Source organism: Anolis carolinensis, chromosome 1 (assembly GCF_035594765.1).
Source record: "Anolis carolinensis isolate JA03-04 chromosome 1, rAnoCar3.1.pri, whole genome shotgun sequence".
Lineage (NCBI taxonomy): Eukaryota > Metazoa > Chordata > Lepidosauria > Squamata > Dactyloidae > Anolis > Anolis carolinensis.
This window is the reverse complement of record NC_085841.1, coordinates 309,859,158-309,886,661: the sequence shown is the minus strand read 5'-3', so window position 1 is coordinate 309,886,661 and position 27,504 is coordinate 309,859,158. Positions and strand designations below refer to the sequence as shown.

Genomic DNA, 27,504 nt, shown 5'->3' with positions numbered 1-27,504 from the left:
CAATGTTAATTTGTTTCTCCCAAGTGCTCTGTGTGCAGCTTTCATTTCACTTTGTAAAATTGTGTGCTCTTCTTCAAAGGGTGCATCCTTCAGTGATTCTACCATCCTTTCGTCTCTTTCATATAGTCTTCAGTGTATTCTTCCCATTGACTTAATATTTGGTCATGTGATGTGTTCCTCTTCTGGTTATATAGGATTCCCACTTTTGGTTTAAATTTCTCATTGATTTCTTGAATATCATAGAAGAATCTCTTGTTCTTCATTTTTTGTTATCTTCTATTTTTCTGCATTGATTAATTATCATAGTTTTTTTGTTCCTATGCATAAGTCATAGAACAGTTTCATTCAGGATTCTTACCTTATTTCTGTCAGTTTTTCCTTTTCCTTCTCATCTGTCTTTAACTGCGATGGCGCAATGAGTTAAACCCTTGTGCCAGCTGAACTGCTGACCTAAAAGTTGACGGTTCAAATCCGTGAGATGGGTAAGTTCCCGTCTGTCAGCCCTAGCTTCATGTGGGGGCATGAGAAAAGCCCCCTGCAAGATGGTAACACATCCGGGTGTCCCCTGGGCAATGTCTTTATAGATGGCCGATTCTCTCACACTGTCAGGACCCAGGCTGCAGAGCACCAATAACCATGCGCAGAGGCCAGAATCTATCTAATATCTTTATTAAAGGAATATATAAAGTCAGTAAAAACAAGTGTAGAATATAGTTCAGGAGTAGACCTTTCAGGAAAGGTCAAATATAGTCCAGGAAAACAATGTCCAATATGTAATATTAAAGTCCAAAGTTATAATCCACTTCACCGAAACACACACTATTTGGCAAGCAATAGTGTGGGGAACTGTCCATAGTCTTTGAGGCTTAAGGTAAATCCGAAGGAAACTGGGAAACAAGGCTTGAATCTGAGAAGCAAGGTCCGTGGTTTAAAACGCAAGGCAAGGCAAGAATTGAGACTTGGCAAAATCAAACTTGAAGCAAGGCAAACATGAATCAAGAACTGAGTCCATAGAAGTTCATGGTACAAGGCTGGGCTGGAAACTTGATCCGGGATCTGGGAACTGGAGTACGAAGTCTACACACGATCTCACTCCTCAAGCCGACGAATTGACTCCGCAAGGATTCCTTTGCGGCCAAACACCTATATAGGATCTTGTTTCCCCGCCAAAGAACACTTTCTCTGGGGAACAAGAAACGAAACCTATACTGTGTCCAGATGCATGACTCCCTAACTTTCCCAAGGGAAACAGACTTAATCATCTAATTGTCTGGCAGCTATCCTGGCGCTCCGGCGAGTCGCCTCCCGAGCGCTTCTATCTTGATTATAATAAAGCCGGCGAGAAAAGGGGGGAGATTTCTGCTCAAGGCTTGTTTGGCTGACTTCTTGTGGGCAAACATCCTGCAGCTGCAAGGGCTCCAAATCCGGCAGAAACAGTGGGAAACCCAAGTTTTCCTCTTCATCTGTCACAACAGTACTAGGAACAGGACTACATGGCCCATGAGTCATCACACACACCAGAAGCAATTTGCTTCAATTCGCTTCTGACACGATAAAAAAACCTGCTTGACGAGTCATCTGTCATCCATTTATGTTTCACTTTCTTTCTTTTTGACTACAAATTGTGTCTTTTTGCATTCACGACAATGTCCAGAGGTTTTCTGATTCCCCATCAATTAGGCTTAAAAGTGCAAATCTTGGCTTTAAATTCTACAGTAATGTTCTTCCGGTTGTGTTTTGCCACAGTGGTTAGTATACAACCTCCTCAGGTGGGCTACTTTGCCCTTCATATACCGCTTGTTCTCCCCTTTCAGCACAGAGCCCATTACATGATGCACATGTACTTCTGGCCTGGCTCCATGCTGAAAGGGCAGAGCAAGCGGCATACACCACCACAGCAGCAACAAGGGAGGCTTCCTGTGTTGCCTTCAGAACAATGAGGGGAAGCCGGGTGGCAGATGCTCTCCCCCATGGGATGGGATACCAGGTAAGTTAAGCAATGTGGTGCATGGGGCAATGACAGGGCCCCATGGATTTGCCATGATGCATGGTGAGTCCATTAGGTAATGTGATAGGGCCATTAATATTCTTCTTTAATTTTTGACATCAAATATTCATAGTCTGTGCCACAACCTGTTCTTGGTCTTGTTTTTGCAGTGAGAAAGGAGTTTTTCTATCTTCTTTAGTCAATTTGATTTCAATATAGTCCATTAGGTGATATCCATGTATATAGTCATGTCTTTCGTTGCTTCAGTAATTTTTTTGTGATGAATAGTAGTAGTAGTAGTAGTAGCAGCAGTAGTAGTAGTAGTAAACTGTTGGCCTTGCAAAATTCAATCAGTCACTCTCCTGACTCATTTCTTGATCCTTAGCAAATTTTCCTCCAGTCTTTGATGGTGCATTCCAAATTGTCTATGATGAACAAAAAGCCAGGAATGGGTAACTATCGCCCTCCAAATAAGCTTTAACTTATGCTCACAATTACTTAAACGGATGAGGACTTGGGTGGATCGGTCCTTTCAGATCAGTACAACGTCTGGGGAGACACATGCTGCCCACTCTTCAGTAAGTAGGAAACTTCATAATTGAGAAGGTGTAAATATGTGACTTTCCAGGAATTGTTGTACAAATGTAGTCAGCATCAGCCCCAGCCGACATAGTGAGAGATTACAGTGGTTACAACCAAAAAGACACATGGAAAACTGCAAAACCCATGTTATAAAAATTTAAAGTAAAGAACAGCATTTAAAGATATTTCAAATGCAATGTGATAGACAGTCGTGTTTTGATTATTATGGGCAAAGAATGCTGTCATCCAGTAGAATCTAGTTTTGGGAATCCCTCCCTTCTCTTTAGAGATAGAATTGAGATTGATGAACAGAAATACTTGCTTCCACAGCTAGTCCTTTATCATATTTGAGTGTCTTTTTTTCGTTAGAGTAGCTGCTGAATATGAGACAGCTTCATTCTTGTTATAAGTCTGTTGATGTCACTGCTATTTCAACAGTAACAAAATTAACTTGATAGGCTAAAACAAAATATGAATTAAACAACAAACAAGCTCTAATTACCAAAGCTGAGGAGGGAGAGTAGAAATTTTAATTTTTAGTCATGAGTGGCTCTTGTTAGAGTTAATAACTTATTGGATGAGATTGGAGATGTTTGTTTAGTGTTTTGTTGTGGATGTTGATTGTATTTCATATGTATTATCATGCTTTTATTACTGCAGATCTATTCAGGGCAGATGGATGTTTGAAAGTATCTTTGCCTCTGTATTTTCTTTGTTCAAGGCCAGACTCGGGAGCAAAATAAAATCTAATTATTACACTAATGTAAATTTATTATAGAGTGGTTAAATGTAATTTTGGTTTACAAGAATCATATTGTGAAGTAAAAATTATTTCACTGCATGGAGTTGCTTGGGGATGGAATTATATAGTTTAATCAGTTTTCTTATTATTTTGCTTTGAGTTTCAACACATCAATTAGTCTTACAATTGTAAAACACACAATTCTATGCCATACAGTAGAAACAAGAATACATGACATTGTACAAGGCACATTCTCAAGGCTAATTTTATTTTATGTTTTGCATTTTACATTTTTCAGTTTTAAGAAGCTGAAAAACGTAAAATGCAAATCACATTATGAACCCATGGCCTGTCAAGACCCAGGCTGCAGAGCACCAATAACCATACACAGAGGCCAGAATCTATCTAATATCTTTATTGTAAGAGTATATAAGGTTAATAAAAACAAGTGTAGAAAATAGTCCAGAAGTAGACCTTTCAGGAAAGGTCAAAATTAGTCCAAAGAAACAATGTCCAATATGAAATATTAAGGTCCAAAGTTGTAATCCAATAACCGAAACACTCACTTTGCCAAGCAAAGTGAGGGGAGATGACAAGGTCCTTTAGTCCACGAAACTTAAGCAAGGCTGGGAAGTAAACTTGATTCTTGGAACAATAGGCTTAATTCAAGGCAACAAGAAACGAGGAGCAAGAACAGGATCCGTGGTAAATTCGTGGCGAGGTCCGGGAAGCAAGGCAATGTCCGTGGAGCAAGACAAGGTCCTGGGAAGCAAAGCAAGGCTGGAAACGGGAACGAGGGCTTGGAAGCGGGAGTAGCGTAGTCCACACACAACCTACTCCCGTAGCTGACGAATTGACTCCGCAAGGTTCCTACGTGGGCAAAACACCTAAATAGGGTCTCGTTTTCCCGCCAAAGAACAATTCTCTGGGGAACCAGAACCGAAAGCCATTCTCTGCGTCCAGATGCATGACTCCCTAAAGTTTCCCATGGGAAGCAGACTTAATCAGCTGAATGCCTGGCAGCGCTCCTAGCGCTCCTGCGAGAAGCCTCCTGAGCGCTTTTCTGTTGTTTATAAAAATCACGGCGAGAAAATGGGGGAGATTTCGGCTCAAGGCTTGTTTGGCCGACTTCTGGAAGGCAAATCTTCCTGGAAGGCAAGGGCTCCAATTCTGGCTGAAAAAGCTCCAATTCTGGCTGAAACGGTGGGAAACCTAAGTTTTCCTCTTCATCTGTCACAACAGTGTTAGGAACAGGACTACATGGCCCATGAGTCATCACATGGCCTGTTCAACCAGGTTTTAAGGTGTAGTGCTTCTCTGAACTTTAGTTGTACTCCTTCCCCCATTTTAAATCTTCCCCTGAATCCAAATTGTGTGTCATCTACCACTTCTTTGCATTTATGTTAAATTCTACTGTGTACTTTTGCAGTTTCATTTTGGTTAATGTAATAAGAATTAATCAAACTGAAACAAATTCTAGTAATGATATCCACAGATAGATGTGATTGAAAAGATCAACTAAACCATCTTCTTCTGTTCACTTTTCTATTTCTGCAAAAACATCAAGTCTAGGGTTTTGTCGCTTTTTAAAACTGCATTACATTTTGAATTTTGAATGTGAATTTTCTGTATTTCCAGTCCAGTGTCACTTCCAATTCAATAATTTCTGCTCTAATACTTTCAAGTAGCTATTTAATATAATCTCACACTGTGATTTTACCCTTGATTCTTATTCATCACAAGGGGACATTGTAATTATTGAATAAGCTTTCTACACCCCTGATATATTCAACTTGCAGAAATGTTGGCCCTGATGGGTTCACCAACATGTCCTTCAGCTAAGCTAAGTATCAGTTGATAATGAACGAACCTCTAGAAAAGTTGATGACTTTGGGCAGAGGAGTTTGACCAGGAGGCCTGTAGAGACATGAGGATCTAAACCACCTCTAAATTGTGGTCCGTGAGCAAATTAAAGACCAAGGCCAAGAATGCCAACGGGAGTTTGATATAGAAAAATGTGGGCATAGCATTGTGTTGCAGAAGACAATGGAAAACCACCACATTGTATTTTCCAAGGAGGAAAAAAAAGAAGTAAAATCTTGAGTCAACAAGTGGCATTGGCTCAAAAGGAAATGGTTCAGTAGGCTCTCTGTTGAAGTAATTTAAAAATCCACATCTGCCATCTCAGGATTAAACAAATAAGGTACTTTGTTACCTTGACTGTTCTAGCTCAAGAGGCTATTGTACAAGTGCAATAGGAAACTCATACATTTAATAAGAGGACATGGATTTAGACTTCTCACTTTTCTTACAAGCCATTGTGGAAAATAAAAATAGTAATTTCTGAAATTGAATAGACTGGTAGAGTTCCCTCTACAACTATCTAGTTGAGCCAGCTATGAGGAAGGGTGAAGTACATGGCTAAGGCAGAAGATTCTGGGTGTCATCAAAGGACAGGGAATTGTTATTTAACTAATTTCTTATGGTTATGTTTTTATAGCCATGACTGGGGACATATGTTTCTGGGATTTTCTTTCTTGTATTCCAAAATAGTTTGCCTGACTTTGGCTATCAATTGCTGCTCTGCCCTAGTTAGCAAAGTATCACAGGCAATTTATGGTTGAGACTGATTAAAATTCTGTTTCAGTGACAGGATCATTTTGGTGCCTTGGTCAAGCCATTATTTTCCAAGTCTGCAATAGTTCCTTGAGCCAGTGTGGTGTAATGGTTTGACTGTTGGATTCAGACTCCAAACTTCAAATCTGCACTTGGCCATGGAAATTCATTAGATGACCTTAGACAACTCAGCCTCAGTCTCAGTGTAAGGCAGTGGCAAATGTCCTCTGAATAACCATTGCCAAAAAACTCCTTTATGATTGAGTCACCGTGACCCACAGTTGAGTGAAGGCACATAACAATAGCAACATACGCCCTTGTCTGTGCAAATAAACACGATGCCCTCTCTTTACTTGTTGCAGGGAAAAGTTTGCATCCTAAGGTTTTTTTTCCCCTTCAGCTGAGCATTCTTTGGCAAAGTCAAAGCTGATGTCTTGGCCAAGATCATAAAGTCAACTATAGGAAAGAAAGTAGTTGTGCTTAGTAAGCACCCCAAGAGCTAAATTCATGTATTTGAACAGGCATTGACTTTAACATCCAATTTCAAATCATTAACTCCGTTTTCTTCTTAATGTCGCCAGTGTATTGCTGGCCAAATATGATCACTAAAAGGTTTAAACTGAATATGAAAGAATTGTGGTGACAGAACTGAGCCCTGTAACTCTTTTGCTTATCAGAGGAGAGCTGCTGCTTAGAGAAGAAAAGCAGCTGGTGTTAGGAGTCTCTTGGGACCTGTTAGAAAGGAATGAGTGTAGTCAGCTTAGCACCATTCTCTTCTTACTCACTGAGTTGGCTCACCTCATACTCACTGTTGGGCATGGACAGCAGTCAAAGGGCTGCAGCAGCATGCTTCATTTTCCCTTCCATTGTTACTGCATGCATCTAGGGATCCACTGCCGCTTTGATTCTTGAGGCAGAACTCAGTGGGGAGAAACATTAACACAGCTTTGTTTCTTGATACGAAACTTTCCTGGGATTTTGCTTGTGCGTGTGTATTTGAGTGAGTTTGCCAACATTTTCTGAAATCTTTCCTAAGTCAAGGAGTTTAGAATGAGCAAATCCATGTGAAACAGATTTTTGAAATTTTTGCTCTATTTTGATTGCATAATTTATACTATAATTTCAGCAACATTTGCTGAAAGTTAACAGGGATGGCCCTACTGTTGGGCAGAGTGATGTGCTTGCTTTAGGTTCTGAAAGAGCACCATATAATTAAATTATTTAATTTATTATTGCATTTTATGTCAAGGATGAAAGGAGACACTTGTGGGATGTGTCATATCTTTCTTCTTTTTAAATTTTTTTTTAATATCCTTCCTCCAGAGTTGTGGTGCCAAACTGCCAAACTGCTATTTCACTGGGTTGCTGTGAATTTTTTGGGCTGTATGCCTATGTTTTAGAAGCATTATTTACTGATGTTTCACCTGCATCTATGAAAGGCATCCTCAGAGGTTGTGAGGTCTGTTGGCAAGCAGGTTTATATATCTGTGGAATGTCCAAAGAACTCTTGTCTGTTTGATGTAGGTGTGAATGTTGCAATTGGCAACATTAGTGGCCTTGCAGCTTCAAGGTCTGACTGCTTACTGCCTGGGGGAATCTGTTATTGGGAGGTGATTAGCTGGCCCTGGTTGTTTCTTATCTGGAATTTCCCAATTTTTGAGTGTTGTTTTTTTACTGTTTTGGTTTAAGAGTTTTTTAAAATACTGGTAGCCAGATTTTGTTCATTTTCATGTTTTCCTCCTTTTTGTTGATGAACTAACCTGGACACAGCATATTATTTGAGAACATAGACATGCTGGACCACTCTAACAACTGCCATGCCAAACTACACATAGAAGCTATTGAAATCCACAAGCATGTGGACAATTTCAATAGAAAGGAGGAAACCATGAAAATGAACAAAATCTGGCTACCAGTATTAAAAAAAACTCTAAAATTGAGACAGTAAATGAAGAACAACACTCAAAAACAGAGGAATTCCAGACAACCAGGGCCAGCAAACAGAGCAGTCCCTAAGTCATTTTACAGAGTAGGCAAACTGGATTTTTCGCCTCCTCCTGAATTTTGCCCCCCCCCCCCCCGGGCGATGGGCCACTTTGGAGAAAGAACTCTTGCCTGCCATGTTCAAGAAGCATTCTCTCCTGAAATGGAACTGAAATGGAGGTGCCATAGGCCAAAAGGAAGAGGGTGGCCTCCTGGCTTGGGAGGTCTTTTTTCAGGGCGGGGAGCTTCCTTCGCCCGGCTGCAATGCGGGGCTCTGGGCGGCAGCCAGGAGAGGAGGAGTCAGTCGTCCTTTTCCAGCCCGCCCACGCGATGGGCCTGTGCGCACGCGCAGGGATTCCATTGCCCGCGCAGACACGGAAAGGCCAACAGCCACCCATCTGCATGGGCGATGGGAAGCCCTGCACGTGCACACAGGCTGATTGCCCATTTTGGGCAATGGGCCTGTGCGCACACGCAGGGTTTCCATTGCCTGTAGGCAATGGGGAAAAGAAAGCATGGGCGATGGGCCTGGCACCGCAATGGCGGCAGCACCGTGCACATGCGGGGGCGCCTTGACTGCACCCCCTGTTGGTTTGCGCCATAGGCGACCACCTAATTCGCCTCACCGATGGACCACCTCTGCCAGCGAATCACCTCCAGGTTTCCCCCAGGCAGTAAGCAGCCAGACTTTAAGCTGCAAAGCCATTAAATGCTAGTCAAGGTGGCCAATTGCCACATTTACACCTGCCTTAAACAGACAAGAGTTCTTTCTCCCACCCTGGATCTTCCACAGATTTATAAACCTCACTTGCTTAGTTTCCAACAGACCACACCGTAGATGCAAGCAAAAAATCAGGAGAGAATGCTTCTGGAACATGGCCATACAGCCCAGTGATTCCAGCTATGAAAGCCTTTGACAATACATTGCTATTTCACTTGCGCACTAAAAGACTATACCACAACAACCCCCCCCCCCCACAAAATGTTTTAAAGAAAGAGAAAGGAAAATGATACTTTTTTAAAAAAAAAAACTCTGGTATGTCTCAGAATTTTAAGGAATTCTTCTTGAGAATGGGAGTAAAATGTTAGCAGAAAACAGTCTGAAACATTGTTTGGATCCAAACAATAGCAACATGAGAATTACACCAACAAATACCATGACCTCCTTACACATTTGTCCTATCTAGAGAAACCCTCAGTTTGGTGACAAATAATGGGATAGTGTTTATTATTCCTGTATATTCATTGTGTTTACATCTCCAGATGCTGTCTCATTGAATGCTGCCAAAATGTGAGGAATTGTGTGGTTAGAGTTAGTTGATCATTGATTTGTCAAATAATCAGCTTGTAGGATGCCACTGAATCATAACAAACATGCACAAGTGGCAAAGGCTCAGGATTTCTGGGAATGCTGTTATATACTGCTCCCATGTCTATACATCCTACAGCAAGATGTCTTGGGCTACAACTTTCACTATGCTTAGCCAGCATGGCCAACATACCTCCTGGTTGTGGGTGGTAGAAGTCGTTGGCCAGCATAATTGCAGAGCAGCAATTTGGAGAATTACTCTTCTGTAACGTATCATGAGAGCTTTCATAATTTGGAACAGTTCTTCCTAAGGAGATGTAAAGAAGAAACAACCTTTCTTTTGTATACTTCATTCCATGAATGAACTGCGGGAAACAATACATGCCCTGTTTAAATGAGAATGACAAAGGTAATAAACAGAAGATTTTAAACAACTCTTTGCCCCTGCAATACAAAGGCCCTGAACTGAAATGCCTTGCTGTTATTGCTGTAATAAGTGTAGGTGTAGATTTCTGGGAGTGTGGGATAAGAGAAAGCAGTGTCCTGATACTTTATGGTCTCTGTGGTTCACATAAATAGATCTTTCCGTATTTGTGCAGAATGTCCAGAAAAGTCTAAATCTTTGAGCAAGAACCGCACCTCCTCCCCCAGGAACCATCGACTTCAATTTATCTTCCTCCCTTTTTTGTCCACCTCTTTCAATAATGGAATTCTCTATATGTTTGTTGATTATATGCTCATTTTTGCTCCTGTAAGTTGTAAAAAGTTAATAGTTTTATTGTTGTTTATTTTGCCCTGTATCCTTCTCTTCAGTTGTGTTGCTCTTTCCTAACAACCAGCCTTTTATGGCCTTAGATGTCCTGATTGCGAAACCAAAGTACCTTTCGACTTACATTCACTCCAAGTTCCTTCATTGTTTGGAAGAACACTGTAACATCACTTCAATTGTTTAATTTTCACCCTGCACAGTAGAAAAACCAGAGTGGCTAAAGTGCACGTATGGCTTTGTTATTGTTTGGTTGCTCTTGGAAAGATCTTTGATAAAAATTAACTGCTAAAGACCATGACAAAGACCTCATCTGTTTTAGCATATACCTATTCTATCTAAATGTTCAGATTTCACTAGGGTCAAATCTAACACCGCATCCAAAAGCTCTGGCCACATTTCTAAGATGGTATGGAGCCATAACTTGAACAACTTTCAGGCAATGGCATCTCCTCCCTTCAAATATATTTAAGATGAAGGATTATGTCAAGTCTGTAGCAATAGAATGTCATCTAAATCAACCAACCTTATCAGATTGCGATCTTTCAAGACCTAAAGGTCTTAGAAACAAGATAATTTGCAATGGTATTTGAAGAGTTAAAAAAGAATTGTAAAAAAAAGGAAGAAATCGGTGAAAGAAATTCCAGCCAATTTTTGTTGGTTATCTTCTATTTTTCTTGTAAGATCTATCATGGAATGTGTTAATGCTCAAGGATCTTGAGTAGTCCAGCTGACTTCTTCAACATTGAGGCCCTTAGAACCAGAACTGCCATCTATGCACCTGAGTTGCATCCAGACTATACATCTGGAGGTCCATTGTACGGCATCACATGCAGTGGATGAGATTATGGAGAAATCTGTATTTGCCCCAGTCTTTTGCTCTTGAGCAGTTTATAAATCTGCACCATTGATACCAACTCATTCCAGATCCAGGTCTAGGAGTATTCTGCAAGTTCACATTATTTTAGCTAGGAACTTGTTCAGAACCTTGCATAGAAAGAAGCAGTCAAGGTTACTTTTTACTGCTTCAAAGGGAAGATTGCCTGATTTGAGAAGCAGATCTTGTTGATATATGGAGGCTGATGTTCTTTAGTATGAACGTGGTCCAATCATGTGGAAGAAGTTGGTAATTAATGCTTCCTTGATCTTTGTGATGGCAGACTCCTAGAATCTAAACTATAATTAATCACCATTGCTACACAGATTTATATTTGTATCTCTAGTACTTCAGCAGCAAATGGTTATATCGGTTACCACCACAGACTTCACGTAGTTTTGATCAGAACTCTTCAACTACTTCCTAGTTAGTTTGCCATGCCTTCTGGTGATTTTGAAGCTGATGGAAGGGAGCAATTTTGAATTTTCAGAAGCTGTTGAATATTATTTTGAACATACCTGATTTTGGAAGCTCACAGAATGAGATTTCTTCATTCCTCAGCAATCCCTATGGGAACAAAGCTAAATGCAAGAATATGCAACCTAGATTTTTGTAAAAAAAAAAAAAATTTGGTTGAGTCTACAGTGTTAATTTTTAGCTTCTATTTCAGTTTACAACAGATAACTAAGCATGTTGGTTGGAATCTTGCTGATTTGGCTCAGCTAAAGTAGACCTATTAACTCAACTCTTGAATGGTTGGTCAACAAGTAAATGAATCCTGTTGATTCCATGGTTTCACTCTAATTGGGATTAAAATATGATTAACTATTATTTTTAAATCATATTTTGAAAACTTGGTTTACAAACTAGCAACTGCAGATAAAAGCAGGGCCTTGTAATTTTATATTACTTTTGTCCCTCCTCTAGCAAACCCGTGTTTTAGAAAAAGAATCCTCAATGCTGCCAAATTAATGAAAACATGTAATGTTTGAAGATTTGCTTGTATTTTTAGCAGTGCAACTAAAGTAGGCTCTAGCGGGGATTCCTGTAGTTTATCTTTACATAGTTTCTGTTAATTCAAAGTGATGGGAACTACTCATATTTCATGAGTAGGGAGGAAAGCTTGGTATACAGGGAGCATGAGCAATTGGCGATAGTTTGTTTTCATTCCACATGCTCTCTTTGTCCTATTAAGTCCCGACTTCCTCTGTGCACCCCCACTATAACCATCACAGAAATGTGAGATAATGCTGTTGTTGACATACAAGGGCTGCTGAGAAAAAAAGAGTCACTGTTGATTCATTTCAGCCTCCTAGTTAGTGAGTTTGATTAAACAAGGTTGTATGTTACCCAGCTTTAATTATCACTTTTAATAAGCTTCATTTCTTCCTAGCCAGGCTTCAGTTTAGTTTTCAGCTTTCCTCCTCTAATTGAAATAGGGGCCTAGGCAGCAGCCCTGGGATTTCTGCATGGGGAGCTTTCTCAGTAGGTTGGCATATCCTTACTTAGATTGTATATCTGGAGCCTTATCCCCTCCCTTCCTGGTTCAATACAGATCTCCCCTCCCTGCATTCTGGCAGGAAAATGACTCCACCAGTACTCCTCAGACAACTGGAATATCCTAAGAAATATTAGCTCAGAGCTGCCTCACCATCCCTTCCCAGCTCCATAAAATCCTGTGCTTTTTTACACTGTGTAGTTGTATGGCAGTTTCAGGAGTAAACATAAACTCTGATATGAATCTTCTACCTCTGCTTCAATGCCAAGAAAAGCCACAATGGTTACATTTCTTGTCCTTCATACATCTGTTGAAGGAGCCTTGCTATACACATGCATACATTTGCACACACACAGGGGTGGCTTTAATTTATCTTAGGATGGGGGAAGAAGAAAAGGATAAGAAGGAAGTATGTTTGTATGTAGGTGTGTTTGTATTAACAGTGTCACTCCGGTCACAGCTATTAATCTGATTAATCTGCAAATGAGGTTTCTGATAAAATATTGTGTGGGGCTCTGTGTCTGATCTCTGGGAAAGGAAGATGGAGGAGTAAACAATCTGTTCCTTCTATGGGTCATCCTGGGTTCATGGGATCTCCAAGATGTGACTGTCTCGTCCTTCTCCTGTCTCTTCTAAACTTTGGACATTTTTGTCAACATCTCTTCCCACACTCAAGATGCTTAAAAAAAAACCTCCCCGAAGCCCTTGCCATCTCATTAGTCTCCTCTTGCCCCTCTCTTTTTGCATGCTTGTGTTTCTTAATGTTTTGGTCATTTATTTGCCAAATTTGGGAACAAAAAAGGTTCAGGGAAGTTCACATGTATCATCCAGCTGTTGCACATCTACCAGGGTGTGTTCACACTAGAACATGGAAAAATTACTTTTTGAACTGGCCATGTGGTTAGGAGATTTTTGTAACCATGGCCTAAAAAGTAACTTTACCAGTATCTGATCCTCATGTCTTTCTCTAAACTTTCCATTGATGGGCCATATCAAAGGAGCAAGACCAAAGTGGCCACTTTAAATGTTCCTCCAGTGCTGCTAGGAGGAACCATGGGTGGGATATCTAATGTTTTGTTTCTTTGTCAGAGCTTGGAAGGAATTTCTTGCAAATGAATTACTTGTAACCAGTTCCCTTTTTTGGCTGTTCCGAAACTAACTTCCTAGAGAAATTAAACTGACACCTCCTTCACTATTTTTTTGTAGACAGGAGAAGACTTTTTATTTTGAAAGATCTGTAAGAACAGAATAGGTAAAGGTAAAGGTTTTCCCCTGACATTAAGTCCAGTCATGTCTGACTCTGGGGGTTGGTGCTCATCTCCATTTCTAAGCCGAAGAGCCGGCATTGTCCGTAGACCCATCCAAGGTCATGTGACCGGCATGACTGCATGGAGCACTGTTACTTTCCCGCCGGAGCGGTACCTATTGATCAACTCACATTGGCATATTTTCGAACTGCTAGGTAGGCAGAAGCTGGAGCTAACAGCGGGCACTCACTCCGCTCCCGGGATTTGAACCTGCGACCTTTCGGTCTGCAAGTTCAGCAGCTCAGTGCTTTAACACACTTCACCACCAGGGCTCAAGCAGAAAGGGCTTTTCCTGTGCTGCATGTTTGTTGTTCTTTTTAATGGTTTGTTTTGGACTGCTTTTACTTTTATTGACAGTTTAATTGTGATGTCAAAGTTTTTACTCGTATCTGTTAACCTTTGTAAGCTACATTGAGTCCCAGACTGGGAAAAATGGAAGGATAATGATGATTGTGACAACAACAGTACCTATAATTATGGCAATTGTATTAACAAAGGATAGTGTCATTCCTTTTGTATCACAACTAACTGTCAGTTATTTTTATTGTTGCGTTTATAGGATTTGAGGGGGTACTCTTCATTCCCTTTCGAAATTTAGGATGCACTTGTGACCCTCCATATCATACAATATACTTCTGCACATGGCAGGAATAGAAAAATATGTGATGCAAAATGATGTGTGTGTGTGTGTGTTTGTTAATCCCTTCCACGGCACTGATTCTATATGTATGATTTTCAACAATTTAAACTATTTTATCTGGTGAATGTGGAGCTGGAAGAAGGGAGGAAAAGTGTTTTTGGAAATACTTCTTTGCAAGTGTTTTTGTGTTACTTGTGTGAATTATCATTCTCATCATTACTGTTGATGATTATTACCGCTGATTGCCAAGCATGATGAACAATCTGATTGCTATTAATAAATCATACAGACTGTGTTCTCACTAGACATCAATCTAAATATAAGGTCCGTGCTCCACTCTCTGAAAGACTTGAGATTTTGTCTCATCCAAACACTCCCATTTCTTTCTATTTAAATTTGTCCAAGAAAACAGGTTACAATTGTTGCCTCTGAAAGACTGTATGAAACAGGTGTACTTTTTATTTGATTCCTGCTTCACTGTATACAATAAGTATCCTTGTTTATCATTACATTACATAATTATCTGTTAAGTGAGAGTTGTTATAAAATGAGGCATAATAATCTCAAAAATCAATATGATGTGCCCCTTCTTTTAATTATGAAAAGTGCCTTGCATTATGTATTTTTTAAAATAATTTTTCCTTTCAAGAAGAATAGTGCAAATGCATACATTGATCTTGTGTTATGGAGTCCTCTAAATTCCATCTGATCTTGCCATATATATTAGATTTAGACTTATCCAGTTGAAAGGATGGCTGACATGCTGAAAGCAGCATCTTTGTTTGGTTCTTCATACTGGTTCTGTCATGGTATATGCAACCAGGGGGTGTGGGCAGAATTTCCAACAATGTCTGGGAGGCTTTGAGGCAAATCCTCAATGCATGTAGAACAGTGGTTCCCAACCTTTGGGCCTCCAGGTGTCTTGGTCTTCAGCTCCCACAGTTCCTAACAGCTGGTAAGATGGCTGGGATTTCTGGGAGTTGAAGTCCAAAACACCTGGAGGCCCAAAGGTTGGGAGCCACTGAGTAGAAAGTTGGTACTCAGTCAAAGTAAGGCTTACTATTGGGCAGGCTCAGGTACTGTATATTGTATCACAAGGCTTCTTAAACTTTTCCCCTTTTGGCCTGATAATATTTTTCATGACCTGAGTATAAAGGTATATAAAATACCTGTAAGGATACAAATCAAACATTTACTCATAACAAATCAGCACTTGCAAGACTTGCTAAATAGGCTTATTTTCCTTTTTATGAAGTACAGCAGAAGCATATTTTGCAGAATCCATTGTATACACTGCACAACAAATTTGTGTTAAATGTCTAAAACAGCCACTGGTGATGTTCAGAAAACTTTCACTGTTGTCAATTTTTGGGACCCCAACAGTGAGCTAAGGGGAACTATTTGGAGTTGGGATCCACAGTTTAAAAGCAGTGTTATATCATAATATCACATTTTATATCTAACTATTTTTAATTATATTATTGTTATATTTTAACAAGGGATTATTTAAAGTTTTTACCTGTTGGGGAAAAGAAACAACAATAGATTGTTATGCAAACTGACTTGGTGCTGAAGGGTTGGATAGTGGAGAGAATAACCATAAACTATAGCTGTAACTCTTCACTCATTTTTCCATTGATTCTTAGCTGACTTTTTGTTTTGTAACTTTCTTTCTTTCTTTGTTGGTTATGGGAAAGATGGTGGATGATTTTATGATCTCTTTTCTCTCTCTACACTGCAGTCTTGGGGACCAGTTCTACAAAGAAGCCATAGAGCACTGTCGCAGCTACAACTCCCGGCTCTGTGCTGAACGCAGTGTCCGTCTACCTTTCCTTGACTCGCAGACTGGTGTAGCTCAGAATAACTGTTACATTTGGATGGAAAAGAGACATCGGGGACCAGGTATAAATTGTTTACAAATACAGTGGAGTCTTACTTATCCAACCTTCACTTATCCAACGTTCTGTATTATCCAAAGTAGTCTGCCTCCTGCCGGGATCTATAGCTGTTTCTCTAGGCAGCAATGTGCAGCGGGCCAACACATCTAACAGCAACACAAGTGCAGCCACACTCCCAAACAAGTGGCAGACTTGTTGTAAAACATGATGTTTTGGTACTTAATTTTTAAAATTATAAAATATTTTGACGTTTAATAGGCTTTTCCTCAATCCCTCCTTCTTATCCAACATTTTTGTTTATTCAATATTCTTCTGTTTATGTTGGATAAGTGAGACTCTACTGTAGTGTGAAGTTACTTTGGGGATAAAATACTTTTATTACATAAAATATCAATTTTTACTATAGTAAAAACATATATGGATTAATATAAATTACTTTGAACTACAATACTAAAAGAAAAAACAACAACAACATAGAAAAAACCAAAATAAGGAGGTAAATGGGTTTGCCTTACAACCACCCAGATGATGATATTATGTGCATTCTTCACCAACTTCCTTTAATACAAACTTTTTAATCGTATTATTTCTCAAACTGGATAACATAGTCTAACTTCTACTTAACATAACATTACTGTTTTTCAAACACTATAAGAGATGACTTTTGAAAAATGCCCAGCTGGTTGCCAGTCTTGCTTAAAATTCTCCATTGTAGTGTCTTTAATCAAGGTTTGTCAATTTCTGTTAGACTTGACATATTCAACCACTAGTTACGAGACACGTTTCAGCTCTGGAGATACCACAACCAAAGACCATTCACACCACACAAATATCATGCTATATTCCCACTTCAGTTGCAATGGCAGCATTCTATGGAATCCTGCGTTTTGTAGTTTGATGAGGCACTAGAGATCTTTTACTAAAAATCCTCAATGCTCTTCCCTAAATTGCCAATCCAGTGATTTCATGGGAAGTTGCTATGGTAGTTAAAGTGGAATATAGATCTATAATTATTTAATGTGAATGACTCCCAGAAGAACATGTCTAAAATGGTTGACTTTAAAGGGATTTTTGTTAGCAACTGCAGGGAATAAGTAAGGCCTAGCATTTGTCCTTTTCTGCTCTGTTAATGAAGATAATTGCTTGACATATCTCCCTTCCCAACCTACCAGTACTGTGTCAACTCATCTCCTTTATTTCTATTGATCTCTGTTGCAGAAGTGCAGCAGAAAAACCACTAGAGAAGGTGGATGGGAAATGTTCTTGAATACAGTTGAAAGGGAAAGGCACTCACATTATTTTTGATATGTCTGAAAATAATTATTTTTTTTAGAAGAAAACATGCATTAGTGATGTACTTGACATTTTAAGGTTGTATTACTTTACCTACTTGAGAAAAAGCCTGGGAAGCTTCTTATACATACCATAAAAGAAAAGAAAATTGCATGAGTAATGTAAGTGGCAAATATAATGTGTTGTGAGAACCCAGGCATTGGACGTAATTGGTCAGAAATTAACTAGTTACTTGCTTGAACCCCTTTCCTCCGGAATGAAGGAAAGATACCTACATTACAACCAGCCCTACACATTTGTTACGGTTTGAGTCATAAGACCCCTGTGAAAGTGAAAAAAATGAATAAAAATTGATTTTTTTAAAACCTAAGGATCTAGAAATGTATGCAGCGAACACCTCTTTAGGAACCTCTAGGTCTTCCAGTGTGATTCTGTTCAGCTTCCAGCAGACCTTAACCATTGAGTCATGCTGGGAGATGTAAACATTCCAAGAAAGGAGATTTCTCTATAAATCTCTAGGTCCTTCAGCATAACTGGAGGACACTGACCATACAATCACACTGGAGAACTTAGAGAATCCTAGAGAGAACTTTTTTTACCAAATCAATGAGTAATCAAAATCATAAAAGTCTAAACTGAAAATGTGGAGGGACGACTTAGTACTCAACAAGGAATATAGCTTCAGTCCTCTTGCTGTGTAGTTGTAAACTTTGGTTTCTTTATGAATTAGAGGAGTGCAGTCTTACTAAATGGTAATGGACAAGTAATATCACATGGTTCAAGTAATGGCTTGTGTTGTGCCTCATGTTCTGTTGAGGGTGCTGATATTCTGATGTGGTGGACAGGAAGAGTATGCATTATAACCTAGGGCGATAGTGTCTGGATTTTTTTTTTAACTAACAAAAATATCCATTTAGGTACTTTTGAAAAATGTGATATTACAATTTCTTTGGAAAATTACATATATTAAGATAACTATGGCATGACCACATCCCTTGCTGGATCGTCACCTTGCCATGGTGAGGGAGCTTGTGTATTTCCAGTAACACACAAGCTCTGAGCGAATCCATTCAGAGTCATGTACTCCTAGCTAGGTCAAACATGGCGGCAAGGTCACAGGGGAGGAACCAGACAAAAAATGGTCTAATAATGTCCTCAATGGCAGAAGAAGCAAATGATAACATAGTACATATGAAGACAGATGAAGACCACAAATCGCCGTGTTATCCATGCCATTGGATTAGATTGTGTGTTGGTCACTGTGCACTGATCCCCACATATAAAAATAAATTCATATATAGGCATCTTCCAAACAAAGCAAAAACAACAATAGAGCCATGGTGAGTTGTGATTGGTGACGGGAGTCAGGAAATCTGTAAGCCCCTAGCCACAGACATGGGTGGTGAATATGGATTCAGTTGTTCTAATTCGAGGTCTGAGGCAATTGAGCAGTTCTGCAACTGTCTCCGTGACTAAGCAGCCCTGTTTAGGATCCATTCTGCTAGAAAAGGTGCCCTAAACATAGTCTGCCTCTTTTACTCATCCGACTGGATTGTTGTATCCAGAAGGGTCACCATCTTGCAGTCAAAGAAGGCGAATGAATGTAGAGGTGCTGTCAATGCAAGGGAGTTGAGACGTTGTAACATTGATATATAACAACACTCCAAGAGACTTGAAGAGCAGGAGAGGGACAGCTGAAGAAAGAAAAAGGAGGTACACTTTCTTTTGGAAGCAACTTCTAGAAAGATTCTATCAGCATTGCCTTTGAGAAATCCTGCAAATCTCTTGGGAAGACGGGTGAACAAATATCAGCATTCTCAAAAAATCAAAGACTACCAGCATTGAAATGCTTCTCTGCCATCAACTGGATCAGCTATGTTGTCTGAATGGCCGATTACTGTCTTCGAAAGCAGTTACTTTATTTTCAGTTTAAGAATGGAAAACAGAATGTCGGTGGACAACAAGCCAGATTTAAAGATGGGTTTAAAGTTAACCTTAAAAAATGTGGTATAAACACTGAGAACTGAGAAGCCCTGTCCCTTGAGCATTGTAACTTGAATTCAGCTGTTACCAATAGTGGTAAGGATTATGAAGAGGCACCAAATACAGGGCAAAAGAAACTTGCCGAGGGGAAGGTACGTCAAGCAAATCCTTGTCAAGACTGCCTTCCACTTGGAAATCTATGGTCTCAATGTGAAAGACCATGTGGATCAAGAATACATTTATGGATCCACTGCTAAGACTTTTCCTCTGGAAGACAATCATACTCGGCCACTAGTCACTGCCCATGAGTATATGTATGCACATCTCTGATCTATCTGAAATGGAATTTTTAATTTTCTCTCCTACATATTTTAAACCCAAATTATGTGAATGCAGGGAGTAGACCTGCTTATTTTATTCTCTTATAAACCATTTTAGAGAAAAATGTCCTTTCCAAGTGTCCGCAACAAGAAATATATAGGGCAAGTGGAAAGACTTTAGGCTCCCCTATATGGAGTAAATGTGTCAGTAAGTTGCGATATTGTTGCAATCCTTGCTTTTTTGTTTCTGTTGCCCTGAAATATTTTTTGGTGTTTTGTAGTGCTAGATGCTATATTTTATTCCATTCTTGAGTTGTTGTTTTTTTTAAATGGAACTTATGAGAACAACAATAATAAATCTTCATTGCAACTCCTTAAAAAATATTAGAGTGTTGGGGCATCAGTGGATCAGCAAATCAGTGAAATGTCACTTTTGCATTATAGGACTATAACCAAACCCTTAGCTGGGTTGGGGGGTGGGTAGGTGGGTTGGAGCTATGGGTTCAACACCCACCCCTGAAAATTTTGAGGGTTTTTTTTTAAACTGGTTTACTCATTAATTTTAACTGATTAACCAAATCCCCATGCTACGTCTATGAGAAGCAAAAATTAGAGCTCCTCCAGAACTGCATGCACTATCTCAACCAAATTTTGATAATTTATTCACACTAACATTACCTACCTTTCTGCCAATTTACATTGCAATAGCAGCAATAGCTAACATAGTGAAAGTGACCACGTTTTGATGTCACAGATGTTTAATCAACATTTTTGATATGAAGATGATGTAATCCACTGAAACTGACATCAGACTCGGATTCCCCAGGTTAAACTCCATAAGAAAAACTTAAGTTTAAATACAATTTATGATGTTTCCAATTGTGCTTGCTTTAAAAGTTTATACTTTAATTTTTCCTAAACTATCAAGTATTTTTGAATAGGTACCAGATCAAAGGTATTTTGTGTAGTTTCTAAAACTGTAATAATGTTTGGGTTGTAGATATTGATTTTTAGATATCCCAATTTAAAATGAAAATGTATGTATAAGAGATATTTCAAAATATAAATAAAATTAAGGCATAAAAGTAGCTGTGGGTCATTCCAAACACAGCTGTCTTATTGTGTAATTGTCTGTTAGCTTGAGTTGCTGTTCTGATACTTAAAGCCCTGTTAGTGTTTCTTTTCATCTACCTGACTTCAGATTATGCCTAAACATCTATCAAAGCAACTGAACATGCACACCTGGATTGCAGGTGAAAACTGAGGAAACTGTGGGAACTGTGATGTCTACCACTATTTCATCTAATCCAAGCCCTGTCAAAGAGATCATGGATCAGGGCCAAAGACAAGAAGCTATGTCATTGTTAGACTTTGTACTTTATATAACCAAGACTGTTTCTGGGTTGTTGTGGCCATGAAAGCCTTTGACAACACAAGACTGTTTCTTATGACCCGTTGAAAGCTCAGTTATTGCAAAATCTATGGACTCAATTGCCAGGATATTTCCTGTGGATAAGAAGAGGCATCTAAGTTTTCAACACAAATGGTTCAACAGATTTCCCTGGTTAGCTTACTTATTTCATGTACAAGATGCACTCTGTAAGTACTGTGTGGTGTTTGGAGGAGAAGTTGGGGGTAAAGGTCGTAATCAAAAGTTTGGTGCATTGGTTGCTAAACCATTTGTGTGATGGAAAGATGTAATACAAGTCTTCAGTGGACACCAAAAAACAGAGTACCATCAGAACAACTTGTGCTTGGCTGAAAATATCTTGCTAATTCAGTGGAAAACGTCTTGATGTAACTCATCATCATGATTAAGTAATAAGAAAAAAGCAGAAGGAAACAGAAGGAAACTTCTGCCAACTGTGGAAACTATTGTCCCTTCTGGCCAACAAGAAATGGCTTTAAGAAAGAGCCTGTGCAGAACCTTTGCACAATGATGGTAATTTTAGGGTTTTATTGAGATCTTGTGTCAAATCAGGAGACACTGACCTGAAAAGTCATTATAGGCTAAATGTGTACAATCCACTTCTAGACTTTTTCTGCAATCACTTTCAAGAAGTGAACTTTACAATGAATGCCTTCAAGATACTGACACACTGATAGAAAAAACTGACCTGTGGTGTAGAAAATGGAAAAAGTTTGCACCTGCAGAAAAACCATCAAATGCACTGGAAGCATATCTTGTCTGTCATAGGCATAGGCAGTTTTTTCTGAATGTGAAGAAACTTCTTCAGATTTCTGCAACATTGCCAGTATCAACAGCTACAAACGAAAGGTCATTTTAAACTCTTAAACGTTTGAAAACATACATAAGAAGCAAGAAAGACTTGACTGGACTTGCACTTTTGAGTGTCCATCGATGGAGCCTGATTTCTGTCAAAGTGTATTGACCCACTTTTAAAGTGTTTCCAACACACATTGTGATATTCTTTTATAACCACTAAATTAACAAATTTTGAGTCATTATCAGTTTTTTAAGACTTGAAACTTTGTAGCCAAAATAGAAAATTGATTTAATTATCTAAATAAAAATATAGAATGAGTCATATAATTTAATTTTTTTTGTGTTATGTACCTACTCTTTATGATTTACTAAAAAATCCCCCCCTTTTTTTCTTGCTATGGGCCTGACTATAACTGAATGAAGGAGGAAGAATGTTGTATTTCAAACCACAGGATCACTTGAACCAGCCATGCCCATTGTTAAAAAACATCCCTTTGGAGGTGTTCAAACGCAGATCCAAGAACCAATTAAATAGAGGAGACAAAAACATTAAAACCCGGTAAAATTAACAGTTACAATTCTCTGAAAATTCATGCTTTTTTCAAACAGTTTGGAAGACCCCTGTTTTGTTTTCTCTCTAAGCAAAAACAAAAAAACAAAAACAAAAACTTTTTGGGTGGGTGCATTTGAACTGAGGTATACCTTCAGCTCAAGTTGTATTTCAGCTTGAGCTGAATGGTTAAGCAGGCTTTCTATTTGTTCCCCCCATCCATTCAAACTCATAGCCTACCCAGAGTAAAAAATCAAAAGAAATCCGAAATCCACGTAATGTTTAGCTGGAGGCTTGTGCCTAAGGGAACATTGCTGAAGAAGAGAGACAGGTTTAAATTGTTCATGTAGCCAATTTAAAGTTCTGTATGGTTAAAGAAACTGTTTGGCAGGCATGTCATAACATGGCGATCAATTGATGAAAATGGACACATGCACCCATTTCTTGGCAGTCCCCTGGCACATGACCTATTCTAGTAAGGTAAAGGTAAAGGTTTCCCCTGACGTTAAGTCCAGTTGTGACTGACTCTGAGGATTGGTGCTCATCTCCAGTTCTAAGCTGAAGAGCCGGCGTTGTCCATAGACATCTACAGGTCATGTGGCCGGCATGACTGCATGGAGCGCTGTTACCTTCCCGCCGGAGCGGTACCTATTGATCTACTCACATTTGCATGTTTTCGAACTGCTAGGTTGGCAGGAGCTGGGGCTAACAGCGGGCGCTCATTCCGCTCCCGGGATTTGAACCTGGGACCTTTTGGTCCGCAAAATTCTAGTACCAGCAATCAAATTAAATGTTCGCAAATATGTTCCAACAACATTTTTTTTCTTGGTGGTTGTTGTAAAAGGTTATTAAGGCTATAGATTACAGGAAGGAGGAGATTATTAATGTAACAATATTCATACAATAACTGTTTCATTTTATTGTCAAGGTTATGGTCACTATGGACCCAAATAAGTGGCTACAGTCTTTCTAGGAAGTATAGCAGTTGGTTCTTTTTCTTTTCTCAACAATCAATGATTTACAACCACTTCCATAAGAGAAAATATTTGTTATTGCCTCCCTTGTGTTAATCCAATTGCTCCACTTTCTTCCATGATGTAAGTATTAGAAAATAGTGTTCAACTAAATGTGCTTTCTTCTCCACCTGTTTTGCCATTTGCAGTAGGGCTTTGGATAGCATAACAATTTCCTGGATGTCTCCATACTTACTACCGTAAGTATTTAGAACTTTCCCTGTTTACTCAATCACCAATTGTAATGTAGGGTCCACAGTCTGTATATCTAGGTAATCACACCACGTCACCATAGAAACTTCCAGGCATGTCTGTGTAAAGACCTTTCTTTTCTCTCCATCTCTCCCTTCGGCCTTCAAGGTGGTGAGTTCTAGCTCAGTGAGCTCCTCCTTTACTGGACATCTTCCTTTAGTTACTCAGGATGTAAACAATCTATGCAATCTGTGCATACATGTTTTGAATGTGCATCTTAATATAACTAGTATTTTTTAAAATTATGAAACTTGTATACTGCCTGTTTTCCTAATTTTGCTGAAGCTGCTCCAGAGGGACTCAAAAGATTAATCACCTTCCCTAGTATATTTTAATAAAACTAGGTAGTAATCAAACAAGTCTTCCTTTCTCTCCCAAAAGCAACAAACACCCCAGGAAGCTAAATCTAATCCAACAATATGATTTCTTTGCTGGTTATCAGAGCACACTGCTTCAAGTGTAGGAGGGACCCCCTTTGTCCTTCTGAAGTTGTTCTATTCCAATAATGGGAAATCAGTTGTTAGTAGACAACTCAGGCCATTTTGTGGTGGGACTGGATCTAGAAAGAAAGCAATGCTTTTTGAGAAGATGACACAACACTGTTGAAAATATGTTACTTCAGAATGAAGCATGGGTAAATACCATAATCCTCTATATCAGTGGTTCCCATCCTGTGGGTCCCCAGATGTTTTGGCCTTCAACTCCCAGAAATCTTAACACATGGTAAACTGGCTGAGATTACTGGGAGTTATAGGCCAAAACACCTGGGGACCCACAGGTTGAGAACCACTGCTCTATATCAAATATGTCAATTATTAGAGTTCTGATATTTAGTGAACTGGGTTATACTAGTTTACTAAATATTTACTCAATACAGTTAATATCTTTAGCCATATTCATTCCAAAATGGTACACCTCTGGGCATTTTGAACACACTGGTGGGCTTTAACAGTTGACAGGCAAGTCTGTGAGTAGCATTGAACCCCTTAACAATTACCTCCCTTTTCTCTAATTGGCTTATATACGATTACATTTGCAATTTATTCATTGCCATAACTCTCCAACCTTTAGTAAGAGGCTGATCCAACTTCCATTTTTGTATTGTTTATTTGTGTTTTGGGGGAAAAGAAGTCACTTGCCTAGACAGAAGAAAGCCACCTTTCTAGTGAATCAGCTTGCTTTTGTACTGTTCTCATAATAAAGGTTGTATCTCATGGCAAACAGTTCAGGGTTAATTTCACACAATGCTGCACATAACTCCTTTCCTCTTTTCCCTCCCTCTCTCCTCAGCCTTTCACTCTAGCTTTGAGTTATGGCTGTTTCCACTAATGAGATAAACAACATAACTCATTGTGGGTCCTGCTATTTCCTTTATAATCAAATGGTTAGAACCTTCTGTGGTTGCCCTATAAGGCACTAAAATGCAAGGCAACCCGGGAGAAGAAAAGAACTCCAAAGAAACCCCAACAGAAAAAAAAAATATGCTTTAATTCTCACACTTACGTTGCTGGTATCAGAGCAGGAGGAAGACCTGGGTAGATGCTTGGAACAATTAGGGATGGATGTCTTTAATGAGTTGTCTTGCATATTTTTGCTGAGCAAAAAGAACAACATCCAAGTAGTGCTTTGCAGTGGATAGGTTAACATCCTACCCCCCCCCCCCTCTATTAAATGGATTTTGCTTTTGAAGACTGGTTGAGTGACATGAACTACTGGTATCCCCCTTAGATGAATTAGATTGCTGTAGAACTGCTTGTTAGTACACAGCCTTGTTAATTAGGAAAGGGAAAAGCAGATTTTTTATGTAGGACATTTTTTATCCCTGTTGTGCCTCTTTCTACTCTGTCTGCTAGGGGTTATCTGCTCAGTCAGCTTTTTTGAGTTTGTAAGCTTTCTGCCTGGTAGGAAAAAAAGGCTGGGTGGCTGAAGCTTGCCTCCCCCATCCCTGCTTCCATTTCCACCCTCAGGAAGTAGAGGTACTCAGCTGCAACGAAAACACAGAACAAAAGCCAAAAAACCTACCCCCCTCCACAAAATGTCTACCCATCTCCCACAACAGCCTTCATCTGCTGGAATTGGCACCCTTCTGTAGCATGTGTCTGAGCTGATCTTTCCATTATTTTCCATAATTCTTCTAGATCAATGTTCGTAAGCTAACAAAATCGCTTCTACTGTTTTGACTAGGAAACTTTTGCCTCTTGGGCTTAAAAAAAGATGCCTCTCTCAGTCGCAGTGACCCAGTTCTTCATTGATGAATAACACTGTGGAAGAATGTTACTCTGTGGTGTAAAGCTATAGTGATTGCAACATGAGAGGGAAGTTGTCAAATGCTACCTAATTTGAAAATGTTGTATTCCCCCTGCTCCTAAAAGGGTGGTGGCAGTTGTTGTTATGTGTCTTCAGGTCAACCTTGATTTATTATAGGATTTTCGTGACAAAATTTATTCAGGGGAGGTTTGCCTTCTTCAATTGTTGAGAAAGTTTGACTTGTTCAAGGTCCTTCAGTGGTTTTCCATGGTTGAATTGGGATTCAAACACTAGTCTGCCAGTGTCCTGGTCCAACACTCTAACTCAATGGAATGTCCTCTTTATAATAGGCGCACAGCTGTTTTTTATTTCAGATTCCAGCTCTAGTATAGCATCAATCAGAACTGGCAGCGTTGCCGTTCCAGGTATTTCTGAACATTTGATCACAGCCCTGGAAAAGACGACAGGTGGAGGAAGAAACTCTGCAGCACCTTTCACACTTTTCAATCCACTTCATGCGTCAGTTTGAGTTAATCAAATGGGAAGGTTCATAGTGATAAGTCAGCTGCTGCTTTCTACCTCCCTCTTAAAACAGTTGACTGTCTAGAGGCTATTCCTAAATCAATCTTCCTCCTAAAGCAACACGGAGGTGTAAAGTCCCTTTCTTCCTTGGAATTGGCTACCAGGAGACTAACAAATGTTATTAATAATTAAACAAATAGGGATCATGGAAGAAAAGTACCACCTTTAGTTAGTGTGATACTGTTTTGATCCAAAAGGGATCATATTCAGTGAAATACAAAAATTTCTAGGACATTAATTATTATCTAGAATGAAGGTATGTATGAAGTTGTGTTTCTTTTCTCTTGCTATAGTAGTATGAACAGTACTACAGAGAGAATGTTAAAAATATTCAGTGTTAAAATGTGTTTTTCAAGTGTTGAGAAACCTTAATGAGAATAATTAATTTTATGTTTGGGAGTTATTCTGCACAATTTTTACATATGGCTGCTTTGTATAGATAGCAGTTATTTCTACACAGAAAGCTACATTTTCTGCACAGAAAATATTATTTCATCACAGGAATATTAATTCCAGCACAAAAAATGTTACTTTCAACATCTTCAAATAGAAACCTTGTGAAGATTACAATTAAGTTCTTCCTGCTTTCTGTATTCTTTTATAAAAGATAATATAAGCAGAGGTGCACTTATATACCCTGTAGGCAATAGAGAGCATCTGACATTTTAAATGCAGCAGGCTCAAACTTGGGTAGTGTGTTCATGGGAGACTACCAAGGAATGCCGGTGATTGTAGGTATATTCAGAGCAAGGCAAGGGCAAAGCATCTTTGAATGTTCTTTGCCTAAGAAAATCCTATGAAATTCATGGCGTCATCATAAGACATCAGGTGA

General features: G+C 39.2%; 1 protein-coding gene across 4 annotated transcripts in view; it reads left to right on the top strand.

Moving 5' to 3' along the window:
- Window positions 1-27,504, top strand: part of dpf3 (double PHD fingers 3) — a 235,960-nt gene that overhangs the window by 93,301 nt on the left and 115,155 nt on the right. For all 4 annotated transcript variants that reach the window (XR_001730046.2, XM_008103841.3, XM_008103848.3 and 1 more), the window contains exon 2: window positions 16,049-16,209. Coding sequence is in view for 3 of the 4 variants with exons in the window: in XM_008103841.3 (XP_008102048.1) it covers window positions 16,049-16,209 (161 nt within the window). In the remaining variant the exon portion in view is untranslated. The remainder of the gene's footprint in view (window positions 1-16,048; window positions 16,210-27,504) is intronic.